At 43.4% G+C, this 15,637-nt stretch overlaps 2 protein-coding genes across 8 annotated transcripts in view; one reads left to right on the top strand and one right to left on the bottom strand.

Moving 5' to 3' along the window:
- Positions 1–15,637, top strand: part of FAM184B (family with sequence similarity 184 member B) — a 122,951-nt gene that overhangs the window by 97,950 nt on the left and 9,364 nt on the right. For 5 of the 7 annotated variants that reach the window (XM_050947443.1, XM_050947445.1, XM_050947448.1 and 2 more), the window contains 5 exons: positions 3,921–4,027; positions 6,284–6,416; positions 9,952–10,105; positions 12,867–12,979; positions 15,046–15,224. In XM_050947443.1, coding sequence (XP_050803400.1) covers positions 3,921–4,027; positions 6,284–6,416; positions 9,952–10,105; positions 12,867–12,979; positions 15,046–15,224 — 686 coding nt within the window. The remainder of the gene's footprint in view (positions 1–3,920; positions 4,028–6,283; positions 6,417–9,951; positions 10,106–12,866; positions 12,980–15,045; positions 15,225–15,637) is intronic. The other 2 variants (XM_050947447.1, XM_050947446.1) reach the window with 1 other exon arrangement.
- The window catches only part of MED28 (mediator complex subunit 28), a 76,796-nt gene that overhangs the window by 41,275 nt on the left and 19,884 nt on the right, over positions 1–15,637 (bottom strand). The window lies entirely within an intron of this gene.

Raw genomic sequence — 15,637 nt, forward strand, 5'->3', positions numbered from 1 at the left:
CTGGAGTTCTGAAATGCAGCTTTTTGCCCCAAGTGTCCTATTTTTTTAGTCAGACTTTGTGATTTGGAATCTCTTAGTCAAAAGGTGTTTTTTTGGACTACGCTCTTTATCTGCTTACATTATGCATGCTGTTTTTACTGTTGCTTACAAATGAACAGACAGACGTATCCTTTGATGTGGTGCATTAAGTTTACATTTGATCTTAATGAGTACATATTTTACTGGGATAAATGAACCTGAATGCTTATTCCTATCAGTCTTTTTTAGTCTGCTCAAAATAGCTTTTATATAATTGTGCCAGTAGATGGCACTAAATGTACCATAGATTAACTAAGTGCACAGTGTATATTCCTGCCAGAGTGATTTTAACTGCACGCACACCACTTGTGCTTCTTGCCATAATGGCACAAGGACACTAGATGTAACTAGTTTAGTTTCTATATACATTAAGTAACAAGTCTCGGTATAACTAATAATGTGTGATCTTTTTGTGTGATGTGTGCACCTGTCCATTAGCCACTAGACTGAGTCTACCACCTGACTTTGCATAGGCCACCCCAGTGGTTCATATAGACTGTCCGATTGTAACTTTCTTTTGCTACTGACCGCAGCTTGATTTGACCTATCAAACTATGTGAAAAGTTCCAATATCCACATCCAGCCCCTGATCTAAGCCACACATCGCCCCAACCCCCCACAATGAATATTTGAAAGAGACCTGGCCACACGTCAGAGACTTGAATTTGTTTCCAACTTTCTCTATGCATGTAATGAATGGTGAGTAGGGAAGTCTGATATATATAAAAATCATCAGGGTTGATTCAACTGCCCTGTTAAATAAACTTTTTGTCCTTGGCAGCCCTGCGAGAGCTTATTTTTAGCAAGGCTTACCGCTGCTTGCAGCCCTCTATTTTGTCTTAAGTACAAACACTGTAATGCAGCCATGGACACAAATGGCCATGTTCCCCAGCTAAACTGCTACACATGCAGCATCAGGGATCGCAATCCAAAAAGTGGACTTTTACTGCTTGAGCTAAAAGAGTATCCCCACTATCTGTACTACTGCTAGGACTTCAGGCCTTTGTGAGACAGCTAATTGAGGGGCAGCAAATGTATGATCAGAATTGATAATATATCCAGCAAGAACAGTGGGACAAATTCACACAAGCCACTATATTATATATTCTTCTCTCACCCCTGCCCTGTTAAACCAAGCCCAGAGGAGAATCAGATGCAACAGTTGTGTGCCAAGCAGCCACACATTTATAGGCAACTGGTTCCTGAATGTTGGATTTGAGCTCCTGTGAGCCTCATATACTCCAGGACAACAGCACCTAAGTGGAGGGAATACAGTGTTCTGGTTTGCACTTATGAGCACCAATGCCGTATCTATGAACTGAATGGAATGTCAGACTTAGGGTATGTCTACGCTATGGGATTATTCCGATTTTACATAAACCGGTTTTGTAAAACAGATTGTATAAAGTCGAGTGCACACGGCCATACTAAAGCACATTAATTCGGCGGTGTGCGTCCATGTACCGAGGCTAGCATCGATTTCCGGAGCGTTGCACTGTCGGTAGCTATCCCATAGTTCCCGCAGTCTCCCCCGCCCATTGGAATTCTGGGTTGAGATCCCAATGCATGATGGTGCAAAAACAGTGTCGCGGGTGATTCTGGGTAAATGTCGTCACTCATTCCTTCCTCCGTGAAAGCAACAGCAGACAATCATTTTGCGCCCTTTTTCCCTGGATTGCCCTGGCAGATGCCATAGCATGGCAACCATGGAGCCCGTTTTGCCTTTTCTCACTGTCACCGTATGTATACTGGATGCCGCTGACAGAGGCGGTACTGTAGTGCTACACAGCAGCATTCATTTGCCATTGCAAGGTAGCAGAGATGGTTACTAGTCGTTCTGTACCGTCTGCTGCTGTTATGGGTGCTCCTGGCTGGCCTTCGCTGAGGTCGGCCGGGGGCGCAAAGACAAAAATGGGAATGACTCCTCGAGTCAATCCCTCCTGTATGGTTTATCTAAAAATAGTCAGTCCTGCCTAGAATATGGGGCAAGGGTACTAGAGAACCAGAGAGCACAGCCGCTCCATGTCAGATCCTGCAGAAATGATGAGCTGCATGCCATTCACGGGGGGTGCCCCTGCAACAACCCCACCCATTGATTCCCTTCTCCCCCAACCTTTCTGGGCTACCATGGCAGTGTCCCCCATTTGTGTGATGAAGTAATAAAGAATGCAGGAATAAGAAACACTGACTTTTTAGTGAGATAAAATGAGGGGGAGGCAGCCTCCAGCTGCTATGATAGTCCAGGCAGGACATTAAATGGTGGTGGGGAGAGGAGCCCAGCATCCCGCTGCTATGATAGTCCAGGCAGTACAGAATTTTTTCTTTAGACATGAAAGGGGGTGGGGGTCTGATGGAACTCAGCCCCCAGTTGCTATGATGAGGACAGTTACCAGCCATTCTGTACCATCTACCGGGAATGACCAGGAGTCATTCCTATTTTTAGCCAGGCGCCCCCGGCCAACCTCACCTGAGGCCAGCCAGGAGCACTCACGGGCTGATGACGATGGATAGCAGTCATATTGTACCGTCTGCCACCAGGGAGGGGAGGGGAGAGGATGCTGCTATTCATTGCCGCAGCACCGCGTCTACCAGCAGCATGCAGTAGACATAGGGTGACATATAAAAAGTCAAGAAACGATTTTTTTTCCCTTTTCTTTCACGGGGGGGGGGGGTAAATTGATGACATATACCCTGAAACACCCCGGACAATGTGTTTGACCCCACAGGCACTGGGAGCTCAGCCAAGAATGCAAATGCTTTTCGGAGACTGCGGGGACTGTGGGATAGCTGGAGTCCTCAGTACTCCCTCCCTCCCTCCATGAGCGTCCATTTGATTCTTTGTCTTTCCCTTAGCTTGTCACACAGCACTGTGCTGTGGCCTCTGTCTGTCATAGCCTGGAGATGATGTTTTTCAAATGCTTTTTTCATTTCGTCTTCTGTAATGGAGCTGTGATAGAACAGATTTGTCTCCCCATACAGCGATCAGATCCAGTATCTCCCGTACGGCCCATGCTGGAGCTCTTTTTGGATTTGGGACTGCATCGCCACCCGTGCTGATCAGAGCTCTGTGCTGGGCAAACAGGAAATGAAATTCAAAAGTTCGCGGGGCTTTTCCTGTTTACCTGGCTAGTGCATCCGAGTTCGGATTGCTGTCCAGAGCGGTCACAATGGTGCACTGTGGGATACCGCCCAGAGGCCAATGCCGTCGATTTGCGGCCACACTAACTCTAATCCGATATGGTAATACCGATTTCAGCGCTACTCCTCTCGTCGGGGAGGAGTACAGAAACCAGTTTAAAGAGCCCTTTATATCAATATAAAGGGCCTCGTTGTGTGGACGGGTGCAGCGTTAAATCGGTTTAATGCTGCTAAAATCGGTTTAAATGCATAGTGTAGACCAGACCTTAGTCCCTCTTGTGACCAGCCTATACAGGATATAAAATATCTGACTAGGGGAGAGATATGCCTCAGGTGCTAGAGACCTGTGTTGTTGGAACAGCAGGTTCTGAGTTTTGACCCCAGTGTTGCAAATTCACAGCCACAGCAGATTCATTACCGCATGTTTCATGTGATCATCACATACAAAGGAACAAAGACTACCCTGCTTTTATTTTACTCAAAGCTATAAACAATACCAGCCCCACCACTACCAGCCCTGCCAATTATATGCAAAGTTCCTTCCTGTCCTCCTTTGATTGTTTTGCAGAGGAAATAAATTTTTGGAAAAAAAAATTACAAATAGCAAATTAAAGTAACTTTACAATAGAAATAAAGAGCTTGTGTTTAAGCTGAAAGTATCTCTAACAGCAAGCTTCATATTTGCCTTTTTCTTTTAATCCCAGGATCCATTTCTGCAGCAGAAAGACAGATCTAAACTGCAGAGAGAAAGGGGCAAAGGCCAAGAGCCCTTAAGAGCACAGACAGGGACCAGAAACGAAGCCAAGCCACGGTACAGTGCAATCAGAGGGCTCCAGTGTTATAAAGTGACTTAGAATTTAGGTTGTACTTGGAGTATGTTAATGGAGACAGTAGAGGGGAGTATCCTGAGACCCTGGGAGCTACATCCCTTCAGAGGTTTGGAGCGGTTGTGTGCTGAACCTGAGAAGGGTAAGGGCATACCAAGTGTGTAGGATGGGCCATGTGTGTCTGGGAATGGGGAGAGGTCAAGTAAATCCACTGGGAAAGTGCTCAGCCCTGGAGAAGGGCAGCAGGCATGCTCAGCCCTGGCAGGAAGGGCTAAGCACCTAGAGAGAGGGAGCACAGTGAGACCCTGAGAGAAACTCTGCATGGAAGCTGTCCTGTGGAGTGAGGGAGTGGCCTTGCATTGCTCATTAGCGCCTCCCTCTGGCCATTGCAGTCATGAATCACTTAGAAAAGTTAGATGCCTGCAAGTCACCAGGGCCTGATGAAATGCATCCTAGAATACTCAAGGAGTTAATAGAAGAGGTATCTGAGCCTCTAGCTATTATCTTTGGGAAATCATGGGAGACGGGGGAGATTCCAGAAGACTGGAAGGGGGCAAATATAGTGCCCATCTATAAAAAGGGAAATAAAAACTACCCAGGAAAGTACAGACCAGTTAGTTTAACTTCTGTGCCAGGGAAGATAATGGAGCAGGTAATCAAAGAAATCATCTGCAAACACTTGGAAGGTGGTAAGGTGATAGGGAATAGCCAGCATGGATTTGTAAAGAACAAATCGTGTCAAACTAATCTGATAACGTTCTTTGATAGGATAACGAGCCTTGTGGATAAGGGAGAAGCGGTGGATGTGATATATCTAGACTTCAGTAAGGCATTTGATACAGTCTCGCATGATATTCTTATAGATAAGCTAGGAAAGTACAATTTAGATGGGGCTACTATAAGGTGGGTGCATATCTGGCTGGATAACCGTACTCAGAGAGTAGTTGTTAATGGCTCCCAATCCTGCTGGAAAGGTATAACAAGTGGGGTTCCGCAGGGTTCTGTTTTGGGACCGGTTCTGTTCAATATCTTCATCAACGATTTAGATGTTGGCATAGAAAGTACGCTTATTAAGTTTGCGGACGATACCAAACTGGGAGGGATTGCAACTGCTTTGGAGGACAGGGTCAAAATTCAAAATGATCTGGACAAGTTGGAGAAATGGTCTGAGGTAAACAGGATGAAGTTCAATAAAGATAAATGCAAAGTGCTCCACTTAGGAAGGAACAATCAGTTTCACACATATAGAATGGGAAGAGACTGTCTAGGAAGGAGTATGGCAGAAAGAGATCTAGGGGTCATAGTGGACCACAAGCTTAATATGAGTCAACAGTGTGATACTGTTGCAAAAAAAGCAAACGTGATTCTGGGATGCATTAACAGGTGTGTTGTAAACAAGACACGAGAAGTCATTCTTCCGCTTTACTCTGCGCTGGTTAGGCCTCAACTGGAGTATTGTGTCCAGTTCTGGGCACCGCATTTCAAGAAAGATGTAGAGAAATTGCAGAGGGTCCAGAGAAGAGCAACGAGAATGATTAAAGGTCTTGAGAACATGACCTATGAAGGAAGGCTGAAGGAATTGGGTTTGTTTAGTTTGGAAAAGAGAAGACTGAGAGGGGACATGATAGCAGTTTTCAGGTATCTAAAAGGGTGTCATCAGGAGGAGGGAAAAAACTTGTTCACCTTAGCCTCCAATGATAGAACAAGAAACAATGGGCTTAAACTGCAGCAAGGGAGATTTAGGTTGGACATTAGGAAAAAGTTCCTAACTGTCAGGGTAGTTAAACACTGGAATAGATTGCCTAGGGAAGTTGTGGAATCTCCATCTCTGGAGATATTTAAGAGTAGGTTAGATAAATGTCTATCAGGGATGGTCTAGACAGTATTTGGTCCTGCCATGAGGGCAGGGGACTGGACTCGATGACCTCTCGAGGTCCCTTCCAGTCCTAGAGTCTATGAGTCTATGAGTCTATGAATGAGTGCCATGAGTGCAAAGCAACTGTAGACTATAAGCAGCTAATAAAGCTTTTCCACTTGACAAGTAATTGTAATTAGCTGATGTAAACCTAGAAAAGCCAGACCACAGGGAAGAAGAGTAAAATGAGCATGCAGTAGTATGGAGAAAGGCAATAATGTGACCAGTTTGGAAATGTGTTGATCACATTAAGTAAATTACAGGGGTACGGATTTGTTGGCCTGCGAGGCTCTCCCTTTAACAACATGGGCTTTGTTTCTTTAAGGCTGGAAAATGCACGTGTCCCCAAAAGGGAAGACAGGCAGCCTTCTCTTACTACTTTACAGAAAGAGAAGGTAAAAGAAGCAAAGGTTTTGCAGGAGGAGTGTCACAACCAAAAGATGGATTTACAAGCTCAGGTACAGTGACAAAACTCTTACATGGTAGATGTACTCCTTGGCTTGTGAGACATCTGCAACAGTGAATTTTGTTGTGGTAGCTTTTTTGAAGAATCTGTTGCTAGTTATTTAGAAATGTAGCAATTAAAAAAAAAAGGGAATGAGCATACAATAAATGGCCCCATTGCCCTCCCAAAGAGAAAGCTGTAATTCTAGTTACTCATATGGTAAATATTATTTCTTCTGAATTTATTCATTAGGGTGAGAGAGGGAAAGCACACACCATAGGTCAGAGGAATAAATATCAGGGAGGGAAAGGAATTATTTAAGCTCCGTACCAATGTGGACACAAGAACAAATGGATATAAACTGGCTATCAGGAAGTTTAGGCTTGATATTAGATGATGGTTTCTAACCATCAGAGGAGTGAAGTTTTGGAACAGAGTTCCGAGGGGAGTAGTGGGGGCAAAAGACATATTTAGCTTCAGGACTAAGCTTGATAAGTTTATGGAGGGGATGGTATAATGGATAGCCTAATTTTGGCTATTAATTCGTCTTTGACTACTAGCAGTAAATATGCCCGATGGGATGTTATATGGGGTGGGATCTGAGTTACTACAGAGAATTCTTTCTTGGGTGTCTGGCAGAGGAGTCTTGCCCACATGGTCAGGGTTTAGCTGATTGCGATATATGGGGTCAGGAAGGAATTTTCCTCCAGGGCAGATTGGCAGAAGCTCTGGGGGTTTTTTTTGCCTTCCTCTGCAGAGTGGGACATGGGTCACTTGCTGGAAGATTCTCTGCACCTTGAAGTCTTTAAACCATGATTTGAGGACTTCAATGGCTCAGACACAGGTTTGATAAAGGAGTGAGTGGGTGAGATTCTATGGCCTGCATTGTGCAGGAGGTCAGACTAGATGATCATAATGGTCCTTTCTGACCTTAAAGAGTCTGACTCTATAAGTCTAGGATGTGATGCACAGAACTCTCATTACCGCTAATGGGAGTTTGCACTAAACTCTTTATCTACCATTTCGTCAGTGGACCCTTCAATGTCACAACTCAAATGCCACTCAATTAACGGTGCTCTTGAACCTGCTCTTTGAATTGTGCCCTTCGTTACTATGCAGCCTGGACAATGGGCTACCCACATGAGCGGGAGATGATTTGGAAAGATAAGAGATCAAAGCTCTGATGCTTTATTTTTGTTGGTAAATTACTTGATGCAGTCTAACCAGATGGTAGGTGGGAAAAGGATGGTAGTGTTTCATTATATTCTTTCTCGGAGGGTATTAGCATCCCTGCAGGATTGCTCCATTTCCCACCAGTCTAACACCTCCCTCCTCAAGGTGTTCTGTGGCATCCACCATTCTTCAAGCTGGCCATGATTTTCAGAGCTAGATAAACCAGCAGGATCATCATTGAGAGAAATAGGGGGCTCTCTCCCACCAGGAAATGAATGTCCTGTTTTCACAGAGCATCACATGTTCATAAAATATAGTAAAACTGAACACACTTTCTTCAGATGAGTCTGTTTTGATGCTGCGAAGCAGCTGAGTGCAGTGGTTTGTACAGTATATAGCACAGTGGGGTCCTGACTAGGGTTTGTAGGTGCCGTAATAATACAAATAATAATTGATGAGGTTAACAGCTAACCACAGCCTACTAATTGTACCATTGTTGAAGGTTGCTCAGCTGAAGCAAACTTTAGACCAGCAAGCAAATAACTTCAAAGAATCTCTGAAGGAGCAGACTCTACAGTCCCGCAAAGAGAGAGAGAAGCTTTTGCAGGATCTTTCAGACACCATTCAACAAAGCCAGAATGTTAAAGCACAGCTGGAGGCATCACATCAGAGAGCTCTACAAATGCTAGAGAAAAGCAAAAATCAGGAACTCAAGGTAGTTTTGTACTCACATTGGTGCTGTATATTTTTATTTTCTTACTTGGTTCAGACTTAAATCATCTTAGGGTAACTATAAATGGAGAGATGATTCTCTAAATTAAGGTATTCCCAGTTATCCTAAAGATAGTTCAATATTATTTCAAGTAACAGGCTACCCTGCTGTTCTGATCAATCGTGGCCCTGCTGTTGTGCTATATTTCTTTGTCAGTGCTTGACTATAGATCTCACTGTGAATGAAATGTTTTTATAGGAATTATCTGAGCCCGGTCTCAAGAATAAGAGGAAATTCCTAAGAAATATGTATTTAAGCATATTGTTAATAGGACACTGACTTTTTCAGGTTCATCCATAACCCATTTCTACATAGAATATTTATTTACCATATAATAAACTGATTATTTTAATGTATTCAGATTGAAGAAAGTATAAAAAAACAATTATACAAGTGTGTAAACCACTGCTTTTAAATGCTTATGTAGATTTATCTCATTGACAAAATAATAATCAAAGTTCATACTGTGCATTGTCCTAAAGGGAGGTTTCCATTCAAGAAAAAGGTAAATTTTAAAATATCCAGGTGATTGACATTGACTTCATATCCACATTGCACACCTATGATAAATTACCTTTTCTAGTTATAGAGTAAAACCTCACAGTTACAAACACTGTGGGAATGGAGGTTGTTTGTACCTCTGAAATGTTCATAACTCTGAACAAAATGTTATGGTAGTTCTTTCAAAAGTTTAACTGAACATAAACTTAATACAGCTTTGAAACTTACTATGTAGAAGAAATATGCTGTTTTTAACCATCTTACTTTAAATAAAACAAGCACAGAAAAATCAGTTTCCTAACTTTGTCAATTTTTTTAAACTTTCCCTTTATATTTTTAGTAGTTTATGTTTAACACAGTACTGTAAAATATATAAAATATATTTTAGTCTCTGCTACTGCCTGATTGCTAATTTCCTGTTCTAAATGAGGTGTGTGGTTGACCAGTCAATTCGTAACTCTGGTGTTCATAACGCTAGTGTTTGTAACTCTGAGGTTCTACTATACGTGGTAAATTCCTCTTGGGATGGTTATAACTTAGACCATTTGTTTACAGCTTCTGCCTTGGACACTTGGAAAACCACAATGAAGTCAGTCAGGTGGTACAAATCTAATTTAGGGGAGCATTTGGCCCTCAGAATGTCCCAATCACATAGTGCCATATCCTGCAGGCTAGACTCAGTTAAAATTTCACCAACAAGGGCATGTTTATTTTGTCCAAATATGGACCAAGTAAGGACTGCAGATTTTGGCCAATATATACTAATAACCAATAATGCTGAGGCCTTACTGGAACCTGAAGAAAAATTACCTTTCTAATGACTAATAGTACAGTTTTCAACATTTGTGTTTCACAGTTGATACAAACATTGAGAACCTCTCAAATTCTACTGTAAGAAGTCTGGAAAACTTCTTCTGTTCCTTTGTTGCCTGGTTTTATTTTTTCTTGAGTCTTCTGCTAATCTTGTGTTGATGAAATATCAACATTTGGTGATGCTTCAAATTAAATATGCTGTGCATATGAAGGGTCTGATTCACCTTGCATTAAAGCTGGAGCAGCAAAGTGGTGAATTAGGCCCTACATATATTTACCTTGCTTGCAGGAGGCAGAAGAACATTTGAAGAAAAAATATGATGACCACATCAAAATCCAGCATCGGTGTCACAGAGCGGAAGTACAGGCTTTGGAAGAGAAGGCAAAGAAAGAATTACAGGGTGAACTTGAACGGGTACAAAAACAACAAGCTGCACTGATAGGTACAACAAGCCATGTGTCACACAGAGCTTCCTACTTTATTATCATTTGAGAAATGCGCTGGTCATTCCATGCCCTGCAAACCCAGCTTTCTGTCAGCTCCTGCTGTATTTCCCAAAGTTTTAGTCATACATGCTTATTGTTAACTTAGCTCCTAGTTGTCAGTGGCCTGTTTAATAAAGCTGCTGTTGCAGACACAGCAAATCAGTACCTGATAGCTGGAAATTTGTTGGATTTTCTTTGTTTCTTTTACATCAGGAATTATCAGCTGTGGGCCAAGTATGTCCCACTGAGTTCTATGATGCTGCCAATGGCAGCCTTCATCATACTACTGTGATCTGCAAATATCTCAGCCTAAAATGCTCAGATCTAGATGCAGCATTGTGTGCTGGGACCTGTAGTCTCTTTGCACAGCACCTTAAAGCTGAGAGGCTTCAGTTTGCTCTCCTTTCTGCAAATTAAGCACATCCCCCAGTAGGGTGACCAGAGAGCAAGTCTATATTATAGAGCTATACCTATCTCATAGAACTGGAAGGGACCCTGAGAGATCAAAGTCCAGCCTCCTGCCTTTACTAGAAGGACCAAGTACTGATTTTTGCTACAGATCCCTAAGTGGCCACCTCAGAACCCTGGGTTTAGCAGGCCAATGCTCAAACCACTGTGCTATCCCTCCCTCCTAAAACAGTGTGAAAAATCGGGATGGAGGGTAAGAGGTGCCTATATAAGAAAAAGCTCCAAATATCGGGACTGTCTCTATAAAATCAGGACATCTGGTCACCCTATCCCCCAGGTTCATGGGCAAATTGCCAGCATAGCCCTCACTTGAATAAAGTCTGAACACTCCTGATTACACTTAAGTCTTTTCTTTTGCAATTGCTTCAGTCTTGATTGTTTCTAGCCAGTGTGATTTACCTGGTACTGGGTCATAAGTGAAGTGTTTGGGTTTATTTTTTTTTTCACCTGGCAAGAAAGTGAGGGAAAAGTGAGGCTGAATGATGCAGATGTTATCATTTTTACTTTTAAAAAAGCAATACTCGTGGGGCACGCACTATTGTAATTACCATTAAGTTGTCATGTGAAATCATAAGAAAAATGAATATATTTCAATGTATAATAAAATGATTTAGACCCATTTAGCAATAACTAACTAGTAGCCTCAAACCATTAAAAAATGGACACGCCACTACACTGGACATACGGGTGGAAATTCACCCTTGTGCTGAGGGCCACCAGGGCTGGCTCTAGGCACTAGCGAAGAAAGCAGGTGCTTGAGGAGGCCAATGGAAAGGGGTGGCACATCCAGGTCTTCGGCGGCAATTTGGCGGCGGGTCCCTCAGTGCCTCTTGGAGTGAAGGACTTGGCACCGAATTGCTGCCAAAGAATGAAGCAGCACGGTAGAGCTGCCGCCAAAGTGCCACCAATCACAGCTTTATATTTTTTTTTCCCGCCTCTTGGGGCGGCAAAAAAGCTTTAGCCAGCCCTGAGGGTCACCATAGGCCTGCACATCTCTAAGTCCCAAACTACAGGAGGGACAAAGTGGTGCACAGGCCTCCTGCTGGCCTCTGTAAAGTGATGAATCTCACCCAGAGGTGAAAGAGGAGTAGCAGAAAAAGTGAAGCCTGTAGGAGCATTCACATGCTAGGAGTTAAACACAGGCTTTGCTGAACAAGGGCCCAAAAGAGGAACCAACCCGTGTGAAGTTAAAAACTACTTATTCATTTGCAGAAATATGAAAAAAAGTGGTGTTAGAAAATCAGCTTTTCACTTGATGCTGGTAGCTGGCTGTACAGAAAAGAGAAGCTGGGAAGTCAGAAATGTGTGTAAGAACTTTATGGAGATTCTAATTTGGTTACTAAGGAGGTGTTACACTCACAGAAAAAGGATAGTTCAGTGGTTTGAGCACTAGCCTGCTAAACCCAGGATTGTGAGTTCAATATTTGAGGGGCCCACTTAGGGATCTGGGACAAAATCAGTACTTTCAAGGTCCCTTCTAGTTCTATGAGATAGGTGTATATCTCCATATTAATACAGTTCCCTAGGAAGTGTTTCAGACTATTCAACCTGTGCAAGACAAGGACTATAACAGGGTTTAAAAGAGAAGTAGATAAATTCATGGAGGTTAAGTCCATTAATAGCTGTTAGCCAGGATGAATAAGGAATGGTGTCTCTAGCCTCTGTTTGGGTATGGCTACATTTGGAATTTCAAAGCACTGCTGCGGCAGTGCTTTGAAGTGTGAGTGTAGTCAGAGCGGCAGCGCTGGGAGAGAGCTCTCCCAGCGCTGCATGTAAACCACATCCCTTACGGGTGTAGCGTGCCGCGCTGCTGCCCTGATTACACTGACGCTTTACAGCGCTGTATCTTGCAGCGCTCAGGGGGGTGTTTTTTCACACCCCAGTTGCAGCGCTGTAAAGTGTGAGTGTAGCCAAGGCCTAAGTCAGAGGGTGGAGATGGATGGCAGGAGAGAGATCACTGGATCATTACCTGTTAGGTTCACTCCCTCTGGGACACCTGGCATTGGTCACTGTTAGAAGAGAGGATACTGGGCTAGATGGACCTTTGGTCTGACCCACTATGGCCATTCTTATGTTCTTGCTCTTTCCAGTCTTATTCAGTGGACAGAATGGTGGCACAATTGAGTGTCAAGGCAAAACTTAATGCTTTAACTTCTTCACCTCCTACTGCAAAAGTAGATGTGTGCAGTGCCCTATGTCTGGCCTCTTACCTTCTTCACTCCCTGATAAGTTTTTTGTTATTGTTGCTAGAAACTCTGAGGATGGAGCTGTCGGAGCAATATGCATCCTGTACTGGTCACAAAAAGCAAATGGAAGAACTCCAGACAGAGCTGAAGAATGTGAGAGCACTGAAGAAGCAACAGGCAAGCTTCCAATGTTTACTTCATCAACATACAGTGTTACTGATCAGCTGGTAAAACTCTGTTTTAGGTTTTAATTGACACTATTCCTGTTTAGAAACAGACGGGGCCTCCTTCCTTTGACTCACAGTCCAAAGGCATTAGCACTGTTTATCAGCATTTTGATGGGCAGGTTTGTATTTCCTGTGGCATTTTGAGAATATGATCTACAACAAAAATAAACATTCAACGAAATGATCAGTAATTTCCACAGTCATTGTATATGTCAGCGGCAATGGGGATCTTACCGCACTCACATTTGATATTGGAAATCCACCAACCCTTATCAGGGATTAATTGAATAGGAATGCTATCAGCCCATTCTGATTAGGAGTCCGTGTAGCTTTCCTCCATATTCAATGGGAAACTTATAAACGGAGTCTGTCCCTTTCCAGTGTTTGGTATTGTACAGCATTTCATGTGTTTAAAAGTACTTGCTCCTTGTTCTTCCTTATATACAATGTGCCCCACATTTTCAAACATTTTGTGCCTAACAATAGACAAAAGTGGCCTGATTTTTAAAGGTGCAGCACACGCAAGAGTACCATTGATTTTAACGACTGATGCAGGTGCTCAGCACCTCTAAAACAACAATTATTGATGTTTATTGTTAGGTGTCTAACTGTAGATTTAGGAATCTAACTTTAAGCATCTTGGTTTGAAAACTTGGACTTGTGTGTGCATGTGTGAAATTTTAGTGGGGGATATTTGTGTCTGTACTACATAAGATGAATACATATATATTTTAGAACCCAATCCCTTGATTATATTTTAGCCAGTTAATTTCTCATTATATTCAGTTACTTTATAGACTCTTCATGCCATGCAGCTTCCTGGCACCTTTTAAAAAGATCCTGACCTTTGAAAGATCCTGTTCATTGAAAGTATTCCTAAAATCTGTTTGAATGTATTTTGCTGTTTTGACTCGTATCTTTAAACATTCAGTGGTGGTGGCGGTGGTTGCAGTGGTGTTTTATTTCTGGCAGTTTGCTTGGAACAGAGAAAACAGTCCTGAATGACCATATTTGAAAGTGACATGATAACAAATTGTAGCGGAGTGGCCACCCTGCTCCTGCTTGCCGGAGTTAAAACAGCCCTGGAGAGGGCTGCAGAGGGGAAAAGGGAGGCTGATTGGGGAAGCAGCCACAGGTGAGGCCATGCCCCAATCAGGCCATGTCTGGCCCTATGAGAGGGCTGAGGGCCAGAGACAGAACTGCACACTCTCTCGCTTGCTTGCTGAGAGAGATGGACCTGGCTGCCTGGGAGCTGAGAAGGGTACCTGAGGTGGAGCAGTGCTGGGGAAGGGCAGAGGGAGCTGGGGAAGTCCAGCCAGGAAAAACCCCAGACTGCAGGCCTTCCCAAAAGGGCCAAATAGGTACTGGGGCTGCAGAGGGGCAGTCCAGGAATAGGCAAAGGCAGCTGGTCCAACCCCCCTTGCCGATGATGAGTGGTTTACAGACTGCAGTCTGCCTCAGTGAGTGGGGGCTAGATGGTGACTGGCAGTAGCCACTGAGGCAAGGAGGGAATAGGAGGTTGGGGGCTCCCCTGGGAGGGGAGACCAGAGGGGTTACTGCTGGGAGCAGAACCCTGGTATGCAAGGGCACCGGGGTTTGGGAGGGACACAGCATCAGCCAGCAGAGGATGTTCCAGAGCTGAAAAAGAACTAATTCCCTGGACAACCAGCAAGAGGCACTGTGCCAGTGAGTCATTGCCCTGCCATACACCTGTACTACATAAACCATGCTGTACATCATAAACTTCGTGTTTGAGTTGCTTTATTCACAACTGAATCTTTTGATCATGATAACCAGTTGCAATCCTGTGAGAACCTCTGAATATTTAACTAGCAGGGAGGAGGGATAGCTCAGTGGTTTGAGCATTGGCCTGTTAAACCCAGGGTTTTAAGTTCAATCCTTGAGGGGGTCATTTGGGGATTGGCCCTGCTTTGAGCAGGGGGTTAGACTAGATCTCTTGAGGTCCCTTCCAACTCTAATAATCTATGAAATAGCTAATTTTGGACTCTTTCTTAGGAAGGAAGTAACCAAAACCAGATTACATTTCTTAATGAGGAACTAGAGAAATGTCAGAATGAGATTGCTGGGCTCAAAGAGAATTCACTTCTAAAGAACACGATGGATGTGCTCAGTCCAGAGATGGACTCACAGAAGCAAAAGTCTACACAGCTTCAGGACAAGGAGAAGCAACACAGGTCTGCCTTGTATTATTGCGCTTCACAGGTGCCTCATAGAGGGTCAGCATATTGCTAACATCAATATTCCTCCTAATGCTGTGAGAGATCTGAATTTATCCTTCCTAAAGAGAATCATATTTTAGGCTTGGAGCTTTTCAAAAGCAGTCTTCACTTTTAGCAGTTCATAACAGTGCAGCCAGCATTCCCCTTCCCGGCTGCATTGAAATATTGATGTTTACTGCTCCATCCATCTAAATACATGACAAAGAAATGTGTCGTTTGTAGCCACCCAGGAGTGATTCAGGGAACGCTACTTACTTTCAAATTATAATGAACTAAAGGTTGACCAGTCCAAAACTTCCCTCATGCCCTAAACACTAAATTCATTATAAATGTCTGAGAACTAGTATCAGCCTTCCAAAATAAGGGCT

Source organism: Gopherus flavomarginatus, chromosome 3 (genome assembly GCF_025201925.1).
Source record: "Gopherus flavomarginatus isolate rGopFla2 chromosome 3, rGopFla2.mat.asm, whole genome shotgun sequence".
NCBI lineage: Eukaryota > Metazoa > Chordata > Testudines > Testudinidae > Gopherus > Gopherus flavomarginatus.